Source organism: Podarcis erhardii (genome assembly GCF_964252035.2).
Source record: "Podarcis erhardii genome assembly, chromosome: 1".
Taxonomy (NCBI): Eukaryota; Metazoa; Chordata; class Lepidosauria; order Squamata; family Lacertidae; genus Podarcis; species Podarcis erhardii.
Genome location: NC_138497.1, coordinates 17,731,415 through 17,753,628, shown reverse-complemented (window position 1 = coordinate 17,753,628; position 22,214 = coordinate 17,731,415). Strand labels below are relative to the sequence as shown.

The 22,214-nt window shown below is 42.3% G+C and overlaps 1 protein-coding gene across 12 annotated transcripts in view; it reads left to right on the top strand.

Moving 5' to 3' along the window:
• The window catches only part of EVL (Enah/Vasp-like), a 144,028-nt gene that overhangs the window by 57,653 nt on the left and 64,161 nt on the right, over nt 1-22,214 (top strand). For 11 of the 12 annotated variants that reach the window (XM_081860455.1, XM_081860446.1, XM_081860447.1 and 8 more), the window contains exons 2-3: nt 16,314-16,482; nt 18,771-18,951. In XM_081860455.1, the coding sequence (XP_081716581.1) occupies nt 16,314-16,482; nt 18,771-18,951 (350 nt within the window). Of the gene's footprint in view, nt 1-1,049; nt 1,205-16,313; nt 16,483-18,770; nt 18,952-22,214 lie in introns of those variants that run through there. The other variant, XM_081860454.1, reaches the window with a different exon arrangement.

The following is a 22,214-nucleotide window of genomic DNA, read 5'->3' as shown; positions in this document are numbered from 1 at the left end:
AACACAGGAGTCTCTGGGTGGGCTTCATAATTATGACCTAGAGAGCAAGATTGGCAGGCATGGAGTGAGTGTGAAGTTTTTTTCCTGCAGCAATATAATAAATGTGGATTGCTCATCTTTCACCACACCGCTAGAGTGGCAGAAATGAAAGTATCAGAGCTTAACAGATAAATGGGAAACTGGAAAGGTGCTGGGGGGGGGGGGTAGTAGAATCATGGAATTATAGAGTTGGAAGGGACCCCAAGGGTTATCTAATCCAACCTCCTGCAGTGTTGGACTCTCAACTAACCCCTCTGACTGGGTTGATAAGGAATCAACTCAAATTTAGCAACACACTTAAAGAGATGGTGTGTGTATGTGTATATGCGCAAAAATAAGATGAGGGCTGGTCTGTGCCTCAGTTCTAAAAGATTTGGGCTCTGTGTGAGTGTGGCAGAATTCTGTGTGGATGCCCAGAAAACAAAGCTTAGACTGAAGAACGGTGCAAAATCCAGCTTCCTTGGAAATCTATGCAGTCGGTTTTGCTTTTTTAAAAATAAAATTAAAAAAATCAGGTCTCTGGGTCTTATGACAGTGTTTGCATGTGCCCTGGCAGTGCCTGCTGAAATCTCAGCAGCTAGAAATTGGCTGACCCAAATTACCAGTGGTTTCCTTGCCAGCATTGCTCCTTGTCCCTTCCCAAACCAGCACAAATTACTGCAGCTTGCACATATTGCAGATTCCAGCTTAATTTCTGTGACCCTACACATCTTGGAGAATGCTGGCAAGTGGTGTTCATATTGAGTTCCACTGATGGGTGCTTTTATTGGGGAAACTTTATATATATATATATCCTCAACACTCCCAGTGAGGGTGGCACTATTTGTGCCCTCGAATTTGGGCTATTTTGGTCGTCTTCTTTTTTCCACACTGGCCTTTCTGCTGAACAATAAATTTTGCTAAGAAAAAATATCAAGCTAAAAACGCAGAGTTGCTTCCTGCACACATACGCTCTCTATTTTGGTAAAGCTTCCTTTTCCTGTTTGGTTACAAGACCTAGTGTAAACTTTCAAGTTAAACTGCTCGGCTTACTTCATGTTCTGCTTTGTGTAACGTGGTGAAGTTACAAGGGCGACATGTTTTAATGCAACAGTTGTGCTGGACAGATCGCTAGTACTGTTCTCCCCAAAACATAGTACCAAGTTATTTCTGTGATGGCAGCGAGGTAAGTACTTGGCAACTTTACTGAGAATGCATTGCACTGATTCACTGGAGAACAATAGTCCTGTTTTATATGAAGCATAGGGATTCATATCTGGTAGAGAGTAAAAAGTGAGTGGGGTTCATTTGATGCAAAGGTGTTTGTGTGCAAATAATAACACACATGAGATTGAGATCTCCAGACAAAAAACTGATTTGTTGGAACAGCGGTATAACTGCTTCGTTTTATGTCTGCATTTGTGAATTTCAGTTGGAATCCATTACAGATATGATCTCTTCCACCTCAGTCTTTTTCAACACACAATGCAGGGCTGAATGGCCTTCTGTTTAAGTGTATATGTTTTCTCTAACTTCATTATCTCTTTTGCCAAACGCTGTTATTGCTTTGGATTTGGAAAATGCACAGAACTGTTAACGAACTTTGCAAAGTTACAAACCATATAGCTTTCTGTTCTGCATTAAAAAACGCAATCAAAGTGGAAGGGACTAAACTTGCTGATCTGGTTAATCAAGTAAATTTACAAACCTTGAGAAGTGGCTTATTTCCATGTGAAAGTTTATTCTTGGCTCTGATCCACGAGCAAGTTTATTCATGACACTGATTTGAATGATCTGTCTACATCTTTTCAAGCAATATGCTTTAAGATGATTCTTAAGATCAATTTCAAATTGTGTGCGGCATAATTAAGAGTTGAAACTAAAGCAGTAAATTTGACTAAAAACTTCCTTAATTGGTTAGCGTGCTGTAGGAAGGCTCTCTTTGTCAGTAGCAGCTGGTGTTTCCAGCAGCTGCTGCAGTTACCCATTTGTTCACCTTCCCACGGACAGGGCCTGCCACCTTCTTGGATGTGGGCAGCAGAGAGGAACAAGGAAATTGCTGTTTACTGCAATTTCATTGTACCTTCTTCCTCTTGTTCCAATTGCACGGAGAAGCCAGGTGCTTTCCAAGGAAGGAGCCTGGTGGTGCTAAGACCAGTTTTGAAGCAGGGCCACTTGACTGTTGGAATTGGTAGCTGCTACAGTCATCTGAGGGCTTCCCACCATAAGGAGTCTCCAGTTCTGGGCACCACAATTTAAGAAGGATATTGACAAGCTGGAACGTGTGCAGAGGAGGGTGACCAAGATGGATAAAGGGTGTGGAAACCAAGCCTTATGAGGAATTGTTGAGGGAGCTGGGTATGCTTAACCTGGTAAATAGTAGACTGAGAAGAGATATAACAAAATAAAAAATAAAATTCCTTCCAATAGCACCTTAAAGACCAACTAAGTTAGTTCTTGGTATGAGCTTTCGTGTGCATGCACACTTCTTCAGATACACTGAAACAGAAGTCACCAGACCCTTCTATATAGTGAGAAGGTGGGGAGGGGTATTACTCAGAAGGGTGGTGGGATTGGGTGATTGGCAGATAGCTGTGATGAGCCTGTTGACAACTCTTAACGATTGCAATAGGTCTTACAGGAAAAAGCAAGGGGTGAGAAGGTGAAAAATGGCTTTGTCATGTATAATGAGATAAGAATCCAATGTCTTTGTTCAGACCAGGTCTCGCCATGGTTTTAAGTTTGGTAATAAGTTGCAATTCAGCAGCTTCTCTTTCCAGTCTATTTCTGAAATTCCTTTGTAATAGAACAGCTACTTTGAGATCTTGTATAGAATGTCCTGGGAGATTGAAGTGTTCTCCTACTGGTTTCTCTGTCTTGTGGTTCCTGATGTCAGATTTATGAGAAGAGATATGATAGCCATCTTCAGATATCTCAAGGGCTGTCACATGGAAGAGGGAGCAAGCTTGTTTTCTCCTGCTGTGATTCACCAAACAGATTGCCTGGAGGAGCCCGCAAAATCTGATGAAGGAATCATAGAATCGTAGAGTTGCAAGGGACCACAAGGGTCATCTAGTCCAACCCCCTGCAATGCAGGCATCTCAGCTAAAGCATCTAGGATGGCCATCCAACCTCTGCTTAAAAACCTCCAATTTGAATGCATTGGTTTGGGCCCTAGTCTCTGTAGCAGGAGAAACAAAGCTTGCTCCATCCTCCCATGTTTTGGTTCACCAGATTTCTGCATCAGTATGATTTATTTATTTATCTATTTATTTATTTTGAATTCCTCACAGAAATTCACCAGGATTTTAGTAGTCATTTATCCTGACATGAACAGTTTGTATGCAATTTTAGCTATTGTACAATTTTTTTTTGCAAGCAGTTCCCCCTCACTGTAATGCATTTTTGTTTTCACCAAAATACACTTTAAAAAATTATTATTATTATTTATTAAATTTATGCGCTGTCTCCTAAAGTCTGCATTAAATTCGGAGAACTGCAAATTTTGAAGGACGGCTGTGTTTCAGCTTGCGTATTGTTTCGCCGAGTATTTTAAGAGACTTGAGTGAAGTAAAGTGTGAACTGAACCGAATTATTCCGCCTTCCTCAGCTACGAAGGAAGAAAATTAAGGAAGTATGCCCTGAGAATACGAGGGTGGCACACGAAGATTCTCAAGGGTGCATTTGTGTGCAGTCGCTCAAAATGTCATAACGGTTGAGTTTCCATTTATATAACACTTCATGTAATTCTGATAGCAAGGGTTGTGAAGCTGATCATGGTTACCCCATAGGAGATGCTGGGAAGGAAATGGAGGCTGAGGAATTGTAATTTACGCAGGGTCAGTGAGTGTATGACGAAGGTGAAATCTGAACCCAGGGCCATTTGATTTATAGCTTAAGCTCACAAATAAACATTTCAGTACAGTGGTACCTCAGGTTAAGTAGTTAATTCGTTCTGGAGGTCCATACTTAACCTGAAACTGTTCTTAACCTGTAGACCACTTTAGCTAATGGGGCCTCCTGCTGCTGCCATGCTGCTGGAGCCCGATTTCTGTTCTCATCCTGAAGCAAAGTTCTTAACCTGAAGCACTATTTCTGGGTTAGCGGAGTCTGTAACCTGAAGCGTATGTAACCTGAGGTACCACTGTAATGTTGATTCAGTGGTAAGGGAGGCAGGGTGCTTTTTGTGGTAAATTTGTGGTTTTACGTTTGATCTTACCTTCCTTTAGGATGATGATGATGATTATTATTATTTTTTTGCTTTGTAGAGGAAATGTGAGATATTTCATGCATCTTGTGTTGGCATGTTGATTTTTTTTTTGCTGGTTTTCAGTTAGGCTGTGTTTTGTTTTTGTCAAGTCACTTTGAGACTTCCATTTACTGTAAAAAGCGACTAACAAATGAAATAAATAATATAAATACTTGAAATAAACAAGATAACCAATGTGAATGGAAAAGGAGAGCTCTTTCCCTTTGTGCCCGTGGTGGCTGTGTGGCGTTGCTGCTGTTTGCCAGATGTTTTTTTGCTTCCACATAAATTGTTCAATGGCAGAGGATGCAGGTATACTAGCAAATAAAATGTATTAAAAAAATACTGAGAGGTGGAAGATGGAAGGTGGTCTTTCTATTAAAGTATTTCTTCTCCCCTTTCATACTCTCCTGCACAATGTCTCTGTTTTTATGGCACCCTTCATGAGCCCAAGATTCATTGTTGTATTGCTTGGCTTTTTTTCTTTAAGTACTTCCAAATTTTCACTGTCTTCTGGTGGGATTCTGTTACATGCTGGCAAATTCAGGTTGCACAATAATAGTTGATCGGGGAGACTTCCGGGTTGGTGCCTCCGGTAATGGTGGAATTCCTCTGATCGGGAGGAATTTGCCCCGTGGGAATTGGGTCTGGCCGCCACGGCGAAGGCGGAGACCCGCAAAAAATCACAGGCGGGAGAAGCCTGTGAGCGTGGGATTTGGCGGGCACCTTTTGCGCCTCCCTTACTTGCGGGAAAACCCGGTTTCGGGGGTCCGGAGCGACGTGAGGTGAGCGGCGCGGTGCTTCGAATCGACTGCTTCTTCCACGGAGCGAAGCCGCATAGCTGTTGCCGGAGAGCGCTGACTTTTTCCTGTGGACAATTTGACTTTAAAGTAACTACCCGTGAGTAGAGCTGAGATGGGAGAACTGGATTTTTTAAAGTTTAATTTGGTATCGTAACGGGGAGGTTCAATACAGGAAGTCCGCCTTCCCCTTTTGTAAATAGACTGAAGCAATAATAGTTGATCAGGAGGTCTTGCGTAACAAAAAAAGTTCCCCAAATGAATGGAGTTTTCCCAGTAAGAGAAGTCACATAGCAAATGCACTGGAAAGCGTATGCTTGCTTTGACACAATATCACCCAACCTCCTCACAAACTTGAATGAATATTCATTAAATAGCCAGTGTCCTCTAAACTCGCTTCAAACAGATTGCGGAATGCCTTCCTCAGGGGGGCTCACCTGGCACCTTCATTACATATGTAATAGGCACCAGGTGAAAACATTTCTCTCTGACCAGGCTGATTAACAGTCTATGACTTATTGTGTTTGTGGGATTATTGGCTTATTTTTGTTTTATTATGCATTTTGTATTTTGTTTCTGTTGTGAACTGCCCTGGGATTTTCAGATGAAGGGTCGTATACATTTTTATTTCATATTTTTTTTAAAAAAAATAAGAATAACAGATCAGCATGAAAGCTCAATAAATAGGAAGTGCTCTTTCTGCTTCTTACCTGGGGAATACTTTTTGGTTTCCCTCTCTCCTTTGCTTGCTGGTGGCCTGTTAAGATAATGAGAGTTTGTGTGCTGAATTAATCTCCTTTTACGCTTTCCCGAGGAAGGCCTGACGGGCACCAACACCAAGACCTTTGTGGCACCAGTTAAGGCTTTCCTCTTGTCTCACCCCAGTCATGGCTTCCTCTGTGCACAAAATGACCAGCCCCTGTTGGAGGATTTGTAGTTCCAAATCACGATCCTGGATTTGCACGACGTCAGGGCGGGATAGAGGGAGCAAAGGAGAAAACGGGTTGCACAACGCCAGCGGCCATAGCATGGGAGTGAGAAGGCAGGAACACTCACTAGTGGTGGTTTGAAACCCCAGAAGTTTGAGGGGGAAATGGTGGTTTTAAGCGAAGGCAGAAGTTTGAGTAAACTGCCTTCATGTTATTGGCATCTGTCTGTCTCAGGAGACAATGAAGAGGTGCACCTTTGGGGGGTGAAGTCAAACTGTTGGAGAATCTCAAGCTCCACCAACCGAGTTAAATTGTTGACTATACTTGTTAATAAGTGGAAACACGCTGCCCAGAAACATTTCGCCCTCTCCAAAGATGAGCATTATGTCAGGTACACTTAAAGAACCTCCTTGAATGTTCCCTACAACCGCAGCTGCTACTTTCATGAATATATATAATACATAGAGTCGTACCTTGGTTATCAACCACTTAGTTGCTGAACAAATCGGCTCCTGAACACCGCAAACCTGGAAATGAGTGTTCCGGTTTGCGAATGTTTTTCAGAAGCCAAACTTCTGAAGCGGCTTCTACTTGAGTGCAGGAAGCGCCTGCAGGCAAACAGAAGCCACGCCTTAGTTTTCAAACGGTTTCGGGAGTCGAATAGACTCCCAGGACGGATTAAGGTCGAGAACCAAGGTTCCACTGTATGTCCATTTCACGTTCGATCTATTTGGGGTGAGCAGTTTGTGGCAACAGACCTGTGGCCTCTTTGCGCTCTCTCACACGAACCTGTTAAGGGTAAGCAGAGCAGAGCGACCACATATGTCCTGTGCAAAATACCATGTCTTTTTCTTTTAACAAATGGCTAAAACTGGTTGAGGTTTACTGTGGCTCTTTTTACTGGCCTTTTCAAGCGCAGGAGATGTGTCATAGGCCTGTGACTTCCTCTAGGCTTGGAAGAAACAACAAGAAGCGATGTGAAAATTTGATGTTGTTATTTCGTCCACTCGCATTGGTTAACCAATAGAAAGTAGACCTGCTAGGTCTGGGTCCTCACTATATTGGTGCGGAAAGAACCCACAGTTTCAGCTGCCTCCTCCTGAACTGCAGAATTTCCTGGTTATGCTTCATTGTGGATTGCCCCTGTTGTGATAAGTGAAGTCCTGTGGTCCAATGTGTGTTCGCCTTGGAAGTGAAGACACTTCATTGTTGCAGTTACGCAGTTTTCCATGCACCTGCTGACACGACTTGTGTGGCTGGAGTGAACCCAAATGTCAAACCATCCTAGCCTCTTCAGCACTGCAGAGCTGGCTGCACTGCCTTCATATATCTCTCTCTCAGCTTTTAAAATGCCAGCACTATTTTCAGAAAGAAAGCAATATCAGCAACACAGGCAGTTTCTGTGGAGGACTTCCATGTTTCCCCACTTTGCCTTGTGGCATTTAAAGAACTACTGACCCTTTTAAAACGCAGAGATGTTCATGCAGCCGCCATAGTACTGTAGCAACTGCCTCTGGGCTTCTTGAACCCCATCATTCTGCCCGGACACTGAGGTCCAGCTCCGAGGGCCTTCTGGCGGTTCCCTCACTGTGAGAAGTGAAGTTACAGGGAACCAGGCAGAGGGCCTTCCCGGTAGTGGCACCCACCTGTGGAACACCCTCCCACCAGATGTCAAAGAAATAAACAACTATCCAGCTTTTAGAAGATATCTGAAGGCAGCCCTGTTTAGGGAAGCTTTTAATATTTGAGGAATCCTTGTTTTTTAATATTCTGCTGGAAGCAGCCCAGAGTGGCTGGGGAAACGCAGCCAGATGGGCAGGATATAAATTTTATATATATATCTGTGCACTCGTAACTCAAGGAGCTTCCCCTTGCAACGTGTGGGTAACGCTTGCCGTTCTTCCTCCCCGAACACCCACCCTTCAGATTCTAGCAAGGGTAGGGAGATGCACAAATACTTAGGGGACCTTAAAATGTAGTTAGCCACTCACTCAGAAACCTTGCATGTGCAGAAGGGCTGTGTCTCTTTGGCAGAGCACATGATTTGCATGCAAAATGTCACAGGTTCGATCCCCAGCTGGTGGGGCCGGGAAAATCCCCTGTCTAAAACCCTGGAGAGCTGTTGCCAATCAGTGTAGACAATACTGAGCTATATGGACCAATGGTATAAAGCAGCTTCCTCTGTTCCTGATTCCTATTTTTGGTGCTCTGTGGTTTGTTAAATCAGTCTCTTCTGTTCTGTACGTTAGGAAATAACATGTCTTAAATATGAAGCTGGGAACAGGCTTTGACTTATTGTGAAAGTGCTCAGAGGCTGTGTGTCCAATGTGACGGCTAATATTAGCTGCAGCTACAACAGGTTTTCTAGGATCGTCAGCTGATTAAAGAATTTATCCTGCGCCCTTTTTTACTGACTGGTCACTCATTCGTGAACCAAGTAAAGTTGAATAAATGCACAGGTTACTAAAACTTCATTACAGGTGCCGTTATAAAACATTGAAGGAAATATATGATAACATTTCAATTAATAAACCAACGTTATTCCTTTTTTAGAGGGAAGGATAAGCTTTACAATCTTTTCCTCATTCATTCCCTGATGTAAAGCCAAAATAGTCTCAGATAATAAATGAGCACACTAACTTGCATCACAACCATTTATTTATATTTGATTAAAAGGACCTTCCCTCTTAATTCTGCTACATGTATTAAAAAAAAATAATAATAGAATTTTCAGTTATACATTTCCCCCAGTAAATTATCCACCAGTAAAATAGTACATTCATCAACTTCCCTTCTCCTTTTAATTTTCTCATTATTACTCCATTTTCTATTCCAACCATCTAATTCCCGCCCCCCCCTTTACATATTACTTCAATTTAGATTATACTATTGCATTTACCTTAATCCTGCTAGGATTTTCACTTGCTTGCAGTAATTTTCCAAGTATTCCACAAATATTTTCCATTCCTCTTTATAAACTCTGTCTTCTTGTTCTCTTATTCGGCTGGTTAGACCTGCTAACTCTGCATACTCCCAACATTTTAAGCTGCCATTCTGCCTTCTTTGGGACTATCCCACCCTCCATTTTTGGGCTAACAAAATCCGAGCTACTGTAGCTGCGTACATAAATATTCTGCAACATGTTATTGGTGCAGTAATAGTGCATTAGTAGTTAATTTATATGTACAATTGTTAGGGATTTATTTTTATTTATTTTATTATTTATTATTGTTTATTATTGTTGTTTATATATTTTATTATTTCACCACAGTTATATCCTGCTCCATTGCATTGAAAACTTTAAGATTAAAACACTGAAGACAGTTATGGTGAGAAATTTAGTGCAGCAAATTCTGGAACACCACAGATGTCCCCGTCCCTGTCTTTAGACCATTGGCCCATCTGGCCCCAGCATATATTCCACTGTGACTGACGAGATTCTCCAGAGTGCCAGGTAGAGATCCACCTTTCCCAGTCCTTCCACCCAAGATCTTTGTTGCTGGAGGTGCCGGCATCCGAACCTGGGACCTTTTGCATTCAAAACAGCGCAGCACTGCTGAGCTGCTGCTAAACGTGAGGTTATGGTCTTTGCATGATGGATTCTACTTTGGTCCTTAATGATTTAGAATAAGAGGCACCACAATCCATCTCCTGCATCAGCTTGACTGGAAAGACTATGAGCTACAGCACTCTTCCACAGCTGCGACTCATTTATCACCAGATGTGCCAGCAGATGTATGGCCTCTGCTTAAACCAGCAACGCTACGTCTCTTCCTCCTCAGTAATGCCAGGGACTACAAAAATGCATTGCATTGCATCATTGTACTCCAAGAATTTCCCTGCCTGCTCCTCAACTTCATTGGGGTTCAGGAAACCCGGAATTTAATGATGTAAAATGACATTGCAAAAAACTCAGGCATCCCTGGCAGAAGGAGTCGGGCTGCTGTTTTGTTTTTTGCAGCAGTCCTATGTCTGTTGTAGCATCTCGTTCTGGCCTCTGGGTTGGAAGAGATTATTGTGCGCCAAGTGTTTCCATGTGTTCTTAGGGACTGTCTTACCCATTCATTCCAGCCCTCTCCATTAATCACACAGCAGACTACAGTATCCCTATTGTTAGGATGCCGTGTTTGGGGTTGTTCCAGTGGAAAACGTTACTGCAGCCATTGTTTTTGCCCATTTTGAAGCTTTGGGAGAGAAATGTGTTCTGAGTGACTATCCCATTTCTGTGAACCAAAGCCTTTGTCAGCATTTACAGTACTAAAGATGCTGTAGGTTTTCCTAGTGCAATTGCCTGGGTTCCCACCTTGCATATAAAAGAAACAAAAGCTGAATATTATTTTGAACAAGTCAGATCAAGGGTTTATTTGGTCCAGAATCCTCTTTCCAACAGTGGTTATTTCAGTTTGGAGGGCCACCTGGACTAAGTTCATTCAGTGCTTGTGACAACGCTGATGATGTCATGCGCTTTGGGGGCGCTATGCCACTCAATGGGAATATAATTACACAAGAACAGGAAGGTCTGTAGCTCAGTGATAGTGCATCTGCTCTGCCATCAAAAGGTCTTAGGTTCAGTCCCCATCACCTCCAGGTTGGCTAGCCATTGCCAGTCAGTATAGAAAAGATTAAGCTAGATAGGCAAATAATCTGACTACCACATTTCATGACAGGATGCTACTACTGCTGAGTCCGTAAAGGGAGGACTTGCATGGAACTCACTAGCATCAATGCGTGTATGAAGGAGACTTTGAAACTGGGTTGTGTGGCTTTGCTTGGGACTTGACCAAGGATTCCTGCAAAGCTGAAATAGGGGAAGAAGGCACATCATGCCTTTTCAGAGTACTGATCCAATCTGAAACCATTCCTACCCTGATCAAACCAAATAGGCGTCTTTGTCTCCCGGGCGGAAAGTACAGTTTTGCAAATTTGAACCCAGCTGGCAGATCCTCCACACATGATGTGACCAGTAAGCTTGCTCGTACCTTGAGAAATGAGTTGTCATTAACAAAAAAATTGATAAGGATAAACACACTGACATTTATATGTGGCACATTGAAGTTTATTTTTAAAAAGGAAACTGGCCCACCTCGAACTATAGTTGGAAAGAGAATATTGATTGCTGAGTTTCAGTTCTACTAATATGTATGCCCGTCATTTCAGCTGAAGGGCGCAGTGTCTTCTCTTATAGACATATATTAGTTTTCAGCCTGACAAGGGGATTGTCCAGACCTCACCTTGAAACTAGTCAGGTTCAGCAGTTGTGCAAGCTAAGTGCATCTTATTTGGTACATGAGAATGCACACTTTGCCCTTCCTGGGTATATGTAATGAATGCTATTGCCTTTTTTCCCATCGAGTGTTGCAGGTCCAGCCTACCAAAATTGAATGGCTGGGATAAGTTTTTGAATTACACGTTCTTGATTATAGCCTTAGCAGCATTTACCAGGACGATGGTCAATTGCTCAGAAATCTTACTAATTATTTTTTTTAAAAAATCTTTCTGATACTGTATAACACTGCAGCAGTATGAGAATTCTTCCCCTGTTCTGAACCAATTCCAGAGGGAAGGGGATGATGGCTTCTGGTCTCAGCCTGTGGAAAATGCACGGCTGCGTGCATATGGCTTGTGGAAGGGATGTCTCCTGTGGGTTCCAGAGTAAATGCTGCTGATTTGCAGCAGCTGCGTTAGAAAGATAACGCTCCCCTGCCAAAAAGAGAAATAGCACTTCTGTTGCAGTCGGGCTTTAGAAGCTCTCCCTGTGTAGCAATCCAGAGAACTCTTTTAACGTTATGCTTTCCCGATTGTGGAAGCAGCTCGGGTTATAAGCCCTTTAAAATGAGCTAGGCATTGTGCTGCTGCTGCTCCTGTCTTTAGTGAAAGTATGAAACGGCCTAAGCAGATCATGCCGGCACAACTTAAAAGGTTTGCTGTGCTTGAGCTGCTTCCAGTGGCTTGCACAGGCCCACCCAATCTTCTGCTCTGATTATTTACTACTGCTTCCTAGCACAAAGTGGCCTGATTGGTGTATCATCGCTTTGGTGGCATGGATAGCCAGTGAAAACCACATCTGCAGAGCCAGAATTCCACATTGCAGTGCGTCAGTTATATGGTTGGGCTGGTTCATTCCCATGCTGCCAGCCCTAACAAAGATACAAAAGGGAGCCCTAATGCCGAATTGTGGGTTCTTCCAGAAACCTGCTTGTTTAGCATTCATCTTAGTTTGCTTGCAAAAGGTTATACTAAGTTTGGTCTCTGTTGAGCATTTGTTCTGGTTTGCTTGCAGGGAGGTCATACAACAATTAGCATTCGTCCTGAATTCATCCTGAATTATACATCCTCCCATTAATCATTTCCCCACCCCATACTTTTCCATTCATTTCCCCGTCACTTTCCTAACCTCAAAAAGTCTAGAGGTTTTTTTTGGATAGATCTATTGCCCCAGAGTGCTATAATCCACTTTAATTTCACAAACCTACATATCCTATATTCATTTTGGTCCCTCCCACAAAATACTGACAGTCTGGAAGCAACCAAAGTGTTATGGTTATAGGTACCCAGGCGCATTGGACATCCTGTACTTGGGTGGGGGCAGTTTTCAAGTGTGGAAATAGTAAACCTTAGCTTCTTTCATCAATTTTTTAAAAGTCTCTCTGGGCTTCCCCCTAAAATTATGGCCACATGGATACCGTTGCTGTTGAGTATAAGCAATGGGGCCCTCTGGGGATGCTCTGCTCAGCCACCAGAAATCTTTCTGGACTGACCTGTGCCCACAACTGGTTGGTTCTGTAGTCTGTGTAATATAAGGCAATTATGAGCATGAAGAAACTCTACTCCATACAATGTCTGTGTTGCTGTTGGTTATAGTTTGCATAGTGGGAAATATTGTCATTTGTTACAAAAGCACCCCTTGTCTCAGAATGCAGGTTACACTATGGATTGTAAAGCAGTGGTGTTTCATTGGGTCAGCTGCAAGCTGTGAAATGCTAAACCAGTCCTCTGTCTACTGCTCCAACACCCTATTACTGAGACACTTCTCTCAGACTAGCTCAGCTAGGAGGAAGTGGCCTGGATCATGGTGATGGTGGAAAACAGTGGGCTGATGAAAAGTCATACCTGGGGAAGCAGCAAAAATTTGCTTCAGTTCATATTTAAAGTCGAAACTGCTTGATTTGTAATGTGTGAATTGAATCTCTGAATTTTGCAATGCTCTTCTCAAACCAAGTATTGTGTACAGAAATGCATCTGTTAGGGTAAAGTGTGCATAAAAAATGTATATATTAGTGGAAATAACATACAGAAATTTTTGCCTTGCAAAAATGTGTATGTTGGGCAAAATTGCATACAAACACAGACACCAATACGCGAAATCTGCCGTAAAATGCCCATGAAGTTTCATGAGGACTTTAAAAAAAAAAAAAAGCAGACTGCTGTGGAAATATGAAGAACTGAAATTAAGATTGGAAAAAGGAGAAACTACCAGGTTTGACAGATTAACTCGCCCATATACACACAACCACTTGCTTACCATTTTGGAGTCATTCCCACCACACTTTTTAAATTTTATTAAAATGCAAAATCAAGCATACAACAAAGTCATAACTGAAAACAGGTATGACATATCAAAGCAGACCACTTCTTTAAAAGTGTTGACTGCATCCACTTTCTAAATCATGGGTCTACATCCACAACATCTAGATTGGTCCTAAGTTAGGGAGTGATACGCCAACAGCATGGTTCTGGGAAGATTTTGCAAAATAAATGACTCCTTCTTCACATTGAAAGGCAGCAGAATTGAAATGCTCTTTACAAAAGCTTGTTTTAGTGTTTATGAAACTGGCAAAAACACACTCATCCTGTCTGCTTTTGATGTCCTGCCTACACACTAATTTGGGTTGTGAAATTATTATTTTTAATGGAACATTAGCTGGTTTAATGCGCGCAAATGGGTTCTTATTGTTCCTTTGCATTCTACATTTAAATGCTTTATAATGGAATACTTCAAAACATAAATTATAAAGTTTGTAAAATATCACCATATCTCATGTCTTTGCTGCTTTGAATTTGCCAAAGACAGCCAATATTAGAACATTACACAGGGCCTTTGTAGAACTAAGATTCCAGCAGATTTCCCTCAGCATATTTAGAGGGGAGATATCAGGGAATTCCCCATATGGATCGCAAATATGGATATATAGATATATGAATGCAATAAGGGTAGAGGACATTACATACTATCTGCTGATTTGCCCCCTGTATACAACGCCCAGAGGAAAATTTATATTGCCTATTCTTAATTGCCATCCAGGTCGATCCGCACAGGATCAGTTGAACTTCTCGCAGATAAATATCTATACATTACACACCAGGTAGCCCAATTTTCAATGGCAGCCAAGAAGCTCCGTTCTAGCTATGTGAATGCACTGCAGTGTTAAATTTTAATGTTGTAAATTTCTTTTATGCTACAGGTTACGTTGTATGATTTTAGAAGTTTTCCTTTTATTCTCTGTCGTCCATTGTGTAGGCCTTTGGCTATCTATAATGAAATGGGTTGGTATTGATTTAGAACATTAGAACAAATAGCTATTATGGGACTACAAAATATACCGTTGTTCTAGGGTGTTACTTCTGTAGTTTACTTAGCAGCCGTAAAACTCTTCCCAGAATCTGTAAGAACCAGATTGGAGGCCCTTCTTGAAACTGAGGATTTTCTCCAACCCAGTAGAGTGACCCAGTACCAAGGACTTGAGTTGGAGATGTGATAATGGCCAGCAGTGCTTCTACATGGCAGTTCCTGCAGAGAAACTGCAAGCAGCCCAGGCAAATTGAATGCCATTAGCAGAAGCCAATACAGCAGGACATTTAAAACACACACACACGCATTTAAATGTACTAAATTGGGAAGATGGGCCCATGTCCTAGTGGAAACACATGTTTCTGCATGCATATGACCACAGGTTCAATAACTACCGCCTCCAGTAAAATGATATTTGGTAGCATGCTGGACCCTGCATCTATCTGTCTGGGGTCTTAGAAAGTCTCTGGTGGTGAGAGTAGGTAATACTGGACAAACAGGATCAAGGGCCTGAACCTTTATAAGGCATATCCATATGTGCATGGATATAGAATCACAAAAATAACCAAACTTCTTATCATTTGCTCAGCATCTTGTAATTGTGAGAGTGGGCAATTCCTATTAAGTGGCCATCTACACGAAGCAGTTTTCATCATGCAATGTAAGTCCGTGTTGTAGCAGTACTGTCCAAAGATAGCTGAGCAAGTACTGGAATGATCAACTACGAGCATAAAAAGCTTCTTTACATGAAGTTGGACAATTGGTCCAACTAATCTAGTATTATCTGCATCAAGAGCTGTTCGACAATGGAATGGACTCCCTTGGGATTTTGTGGACTCTACGTACTTCATCGGAGGTTTTAAGCAGATGTTGGGTGGCCATCTGTCTTGGATGCTTTAGTTGAGATTCTTGCATTGCTGGGGGTAGGCTGAGATGGCTCTCGGGGTCCCTTCCAGCTCTACAATTCTATGATTCTATAATTCTTATAAGGAAGGAGATCCTATCCTTTCAACTGTTGTTAGACTCCAGCTCCCATCTGCTCAAGCCAATGTACCCAAGGGTCAGGCGTGATCAGAGTTGGAATCCAATGACATCCATAGGGCCATAGGTTCCCCATCCCTGATTTAGTTCAACTAGTTTCATACAAAGGGATGCGGGTGGCGCTGTGGTCTAAACCACTGAGCCTAGGGCTTGCTGATCAGAAGGTCAGCGGTTCGAATCCCCGCGACAGAGTGAGCTCCTGTTGTTTGGTCCCAGCTCCTGCTCACCTAGCGGTTCAAAAGCACATCAAAGTGCAAGTAAATAGGTACTGCTCCAGCGGGAAGGTAAACGGCGTTTCCGTGCACTGCTCTGGTTTGCCAGAAGCGGCTTAGTCATGTTGGCCACATGACCTGGAAGCTGTCTGCGGACAAATGCCAGCTCCCTCAGGCTATAGAGCGAGATGAGCGCTGCAACCCCAGAGTCGTCCAGGACTGGACATAACTTTCAGGGGTACCTTTACCTTTACCTTTAGTTTCATACAAAGATTCAGACAGAAGCTTTTCCCAGCTGTACCTGCATGTGGTCTGTCACTGAACAGCAGCCCCCGTCCCCACAGCAAACAGCTGTAGCACTCTGGAATATAAAATGTTTTAATAAAATGTCAAAGTAGTATTGTTATTTCTCTATCTCTCGGACTATAAGATGTGTCATGGATCCTATGCCTTCCATTGCCTTTTGTTAATGCTTTTCATTTGCTTCCTTTGCAGTGAACAGAGTATTTGCCAAGCCCGGGCGTCAGTTATGGTCTACGACGATACCAGTAAGAAATGGGTGCCAATAAAGCCCGGCCAACAAGGCTTCAGCCGAATCAACATCTACCACAACACTGCCAGTAACACATTTAGAGTAGTTGGAGTTAAACTACAAGATCAGCAAGTGAGTAACTGTGGCTTCTTGCAATTTCCTGTCTGTATGTTTTAAAATAAAAACCAATAAGCAGGGCCTGTGGTTCTGTGCTTTAAAAAAACAACCCCCAAACCGATAGATGATAGATATAGATAGATAGATGATAGATAGATAGATAGATAGATAGATAGATAGATAGATAGATAGATAGATAGATATAGATGATAGATAAATAGTCCCGCCTTGAAACCTGTAGCCAGAATACATTATGTACGCTGAGCGTAGATGTACAGAAGTCTGCAAAAACCCAAATTATCTTTCCAAAGGCTGACTAAACCTATGAAAACAAAAAGGAAACTATTTTTTCTGAAGGAGGAAAGGAGGATGAGTACTATCCCAGAATACCTACTCACTGGCTAACAGTGGGGTGGCGGACACATGATACATTTATTGCACATTCCTCCTACCTCCAAATCCTGGAATGCCCCTCCCAGAGCTGCAATTCTCAGCACCTTTAAACTCTAGTTTCCATGATTATTGGGGGCCCGGAATGTGCTTTAACTGTATGGTATGTATGCAGGCTGAAACTACATTGGATTTTTTATTTTAAAAAATGCCCAGATGGCTACACTGTGTGCTTCCCACTTATCTCTCAGCAGCTTGTGGTAAATAACACAGACTGTGTAACATTCCACTTCTCTGTCCCCTCTGAAGGTTTGGTGAGTGGCTGGAAAGAGCCCCCACCCCAAATCTTTCTATTTGTATAAGAGAGACGAAATCAGTATTTTAAAAGCCAGAGAAGTGTCTTCATCTGATTACAGTAGAATGAAGGGAGAGCTTTGGGGCTTTAAATTGAAACCGCTGAGTGTGTATTTTTAAATCTGCCGTTTCATTGGCTCCGACTACTTAAGCCCCCCAGTTCTGATAATCTTACATGTGTGACCTCATCGTAGTTCACAAGCTTTGTATATTTGCAGTGGCTCCCAATTTTTATTGTAGACTATATGACCCGAATGGGTGGATGCAATTTGCCATGGTCAATGTAACTACGGGCAAAGCGGAATAGGCGCCATTTTAATGAGGTTCTACTCAGAGCATCCTGGTATTCGGAAATGAGGTTCACAACTACTACAAAGAGTGTGCCCCCCCCCAATGTAGGGAGCCTGTTCTGCATATTTATTTGTTTGTTTCATAAAATTTATACACCGCTTGATTGTAGAAAAAAAACCCTCAAAAGTAGTTTGCAGGCTCTCTGTGTGTTAGGTTCCTGAGCAATACGGAACCTAGAGCATAGAACAGACTCCTCACTTCAGGCCTTCTGGAACCAGTCCATGGGGTGTAGCTCAGGCCCAGAATAAGCAAGGAATGGTTAAGCAAAATCTGGGGGTGCTTCACAAATGATTAAACTGACAAATAATTTTAGGGACAGTTTTCTTTGTATTTATAATGCTTATCCTGTTAAATGTGTCTACTTAAGACATTTTTAACATGTGTGTGTATCGCTTAAATATGAGTAAAACACAGTTTTTTATTCATGTTTAACTTTTTTTTAATTTATTAGATTTATATACCGCCCTTCATCAAAAGATCTCAGGGCGGTTCACGAGATAAAAACACAAGATTAAAAAACGCAAATAAATAGTTAAAAGAAAACCAAGAAAACAGTAGCCCCCTCCCTCTCACAAACACATTTAAAAGGCTGAAGGATGTTAATCAGCCAGAGGCCCAGTTGAAGAGGAATATTTTCTCCTGGTGCCTTAAAATGTATAATGAAGGCGGCAGCCGAACCTCCCTGGGGAGCTCCCAAATGGGGAGCCACTTCAGAAAGGGCCTCAGAGGATGAACACAGAGTCTGGGTCAGTTTATATGGGGAGAGGTGGTCCTTGAGGCCCCTTTAAGCAATAACAAAAAAAACCATTTACATGGGCAATAGCGTGGAGAGAGAAAACAGCCTCCCCACTTCATGGAGGATGGCTAGGCCGGGGCAACAGGGGTGTGATGAAGGAAATGGCAGCCCCCCCCCACACAATTAGAATTGTATGAGGGCCTTAATGTGTGATTAGAGTGAGGGATAAAACTAAATTTCATGATGTCTTTTGTTGTTGTTGCTCTCTGATATAAAAGCATGTGAAGTATTAATACGAGGAAGGGGGTGAGGAGACAGGCCCCTCCCCTGCAACTGCTTTTACGTAACACTGATAGAAGAGGTTTCTAAAAAGAAGAAAGACCTTCCCCTCCTTCAGCAGTCGCTGATTTTCTCCCTCCCTTCCATTCTTTCTTGTCCCTTTAGTATTCATCTTCCCCACTTTATATTTCAGGTAGTGATCAATTATTCAATTGTGAAAGGACTAAAGTACAACCAGGCGACGCCAACATTCCATCAGTGGCGCGATGCGCGGCAGGTCTATGGGCTGAACTTTGCCAGCAAGGAGGAGGCGACCACGTTCTCAAACGCCATGCTGTTTGCCCTGAATATCATGAACTCTCTGCAAGATGGAGGTAAGGAAGACTGGCAGTCATCTGCCTCCCTTTTCCTCTTCTTTCTTACCTGTCTGCCTTCTTGCCGTGACAGTGCTTTGCTGCACATATTTTTGTTTTTTTGCTGCGTTCTTAGCGCAGGATCTATTTTCCGCTCCAAAGCAAGTAAGGGTAGAGAAGATGGGTGCCTTGGTTTTTAGAGTACATTTTAAAATGTGCATTCCGCCCCTTTCTGGGGCATGCTCTTGTAAGATTCTGGAAGTTTTCAGGGTGGTGCAGCTCGAATGGCTTAAAACCAGCTGTGAAAGTTGCGCACACTTCCGTTATGCAATTGTGGTGCAGTTTGCAGTGCTGGGAGTAAAGTCAGTCTCGCCGTGTGAATGGCAAAGCCAAGTGGCTGCTCTTTGCCCAAACATAAAGGGGAAACTTCAGGCTGCCATTGAAACAATAATCAAGGAATTTACTCCTTTCACGGACAAAAGCAGGGCTGTGGGACAGTTATGGCAGCCAGCCAACCTCTTTCATGTTATATTTCTCTTCGGGGTTCGTATGAAATGACTTGGTTATTGCCTTTGACATGTGTGCTCCAGAGCTGTAAATCCATTGCACAAACTTTTATTACAATGTCTGACCACCTGACATGGAGGTCCGTTTGTGTGGCAAAAAAAGAAAAACACTTCTGGGCAATAGAATTCTGCTGTCCCCATTATAAGAGGCTATAAGATGACACACACACACACACACAGAGAGAGAGAGAGAGAGAGAGAGAGAGAGTGTTAGTTTTGCAGGGCCGATGTGCAGTTATATATGAATAGCACGGAAGACTTCACATCTTGGCTAACCACTTCAGCTGCAGCCAAAAACAGCATCTTTGGACACTTGGAGTCGAAGAGATTCTTGCTGTGAACATGATCTTTAAGCTGTTCCATTTTTCCAATAAAAAACTGCACATACCTCTGGCAGCTGTTTCATCCACAGGGGGGAAATACCTCCTGTGTGGAAAACTGCAACCTGGGCTGGCAGTTTTAGTTAGTAAAACAGTACAGAGGGAAAGTATAAAGTGCCCTGTCCTTCATTGCTGCAAGGATATTTGCTGCAATTCTTTCTTTTTTTTAATGCACACAACACTGGGAGATGCAGTAATGGTCCTTGTTACTTGAAAAGCTGAATGCAAGGTTTGGGTGACTCAGGTACTGCTGTGTGACTTCAGGTGCTGATTGTAGGGTGATTTATTTACAAAGGAGCAGTCTGATCATAATTAGTGTTGGGGAGAAATGTGGTTAAGTTCATACCTTACTTAAGTAACGATTCCTAAAGCAATAGATAAATGAGTAGGCTGCCATCCTTTGAAATTTGCATTTTTTCTGAATTTTGCAGTGCAGTTCTCTAGCCAAGCTATGCTCACAAGAATGCACATTTGTATATATGTAAATGTATATATTTGCTTTCGTAGATGTATATAAATGTATATATTGTATATATTGGTGAAAGTAGCATACTTAAGGAAAGTAGCATACTTAAGGAGAATGGCTTGCAGAAAAATATGGATATTGGGCAAAATAACATACATAAAATTGTTTATTGGGAGAAATTCACATTAGGAGAATTTTAATAAGGATTTTGAAAAAAATGCAAAGGTGTGGAGAAATATGGAGAACTGAAATTCAGACTGGAAAAATGAGGAGCAGCGAGCAACTGGAATTGACATATCTAATCATAGTATTTATTGCTTAATTTATTTCGAGTTGCTTTCCAGGGTGCCTTGTTTGTCTTCTTTCTCATGACATTTCAGTAGTTAATTCTGAAAACTAAAATTGAGCTTGCTCTCTCCCTCTTTAGATACGTATCTTTGCTGGTATTCTGTAACTGTTTAACAGCATGAAAAAGGCAAAACTTAGATAGATATTTAACCTAAAAATTTTAAGCATGCTAATTTGGAAGCCAAGCCCTAATTAAATCAGTAGGACCCAGGTTGAAGTAAACTTGTTTAGGTCTGTAGCTTTATGAACCTCGTGAAAGTTTATACGTTAAAGCCAAGGCTCAGGTTTCCCCAAGTCTATTTACACTTGGCTGCAAACATTGACCCAGCTGCCTCCCACAGTGGAAGAGCCTATGTACACTATGTGGCTTCTAGTAACATGACCCTGTAAGCCCCAAAGTCTTACATTCTGCACATCGGCATACACTCTTAAATGCTATGTAGACTGTATTAAAAGTTCTGTATCATGTGTTCAGGTGATTGGCTGCGGGAGGTTTGTGCCACAGGCATAAGAAGACTGGTTTCCAGTTGAATGGCAGAAGGTTAACTCAGGTAGCTGCAGTTAAGTTCCCACGTCTCCTCCATAGGCTTCGGAGAGGATCCCATATCATATGTGCCAGCCACTTACAGTGCAATGCTGGCACACTGCCCATTCTGTCCTTGCAAGAACCCTACGAGATGGTAGATTTGAGAGGGATCGGCTGGTCCAAGCCGTGCCATATCTAACCATAGCTGTTCTTGGTGCACATCATAGATATTGTATGCCTCCTGTTTGACTATGAGCAGTCAAACTAAAAATGAGGTTTGAAGGACAGTCTCGTTTTTTTAATGGGTAATCCACAAAATGCATAAACTCTTTAAATGTTCCTCTTCAAGCAGGCCTTTGCCTGATTGACATCTCACGCCCTTTAAAATGTGTTGTGGGAGGGGGAATTATTGGTTTGTTGGTCTTACTTTGTTATGCATTTTGTGGTTTTTATATTGTAATTTTGTGTTGTGAACCATCCTGAGATCTACAGATGAAGGGTGGTATACAAATTCAATCAATCAATCAATCAATCAAAGTAACAGTGTTATAGAAATAGGGAGGGGTCCCCCTAAACACTAGGAATGAATAAATACTAGTATTTTGATTGGGATATGGATTAAAAAACTAACTGCAGAGCTGTTGTGCCTGGCTGGCTGAGGGAAGAGCAGACCATTGGCATTACAATAGAGAGCCATTGAGGGTCGTCAACAAGGCAACAAGGAACTTCTTCTCTCAGATGTGACCAGAGACTGGAGATTTGGAAGGCTGCCAGGGTCACTGCTCTGGCGGAGAGCAAGGTGCTTCTGGGAAGAAGGAGGAGGAAGTAGGAGGGAGATCCATCTTGGAGACGAAAGGGTCTCCTGCACTGCTATGGACCATGCAGTAAGATCTGGACTTCCTCCATGCAAACTGAAGGTGTAAATAGGCGAATAAGCCCTGTTTCTTAAAACACGACAGTTTCAGCCGTGTCTTCTATTCTCCAAAGGGAGACAGACC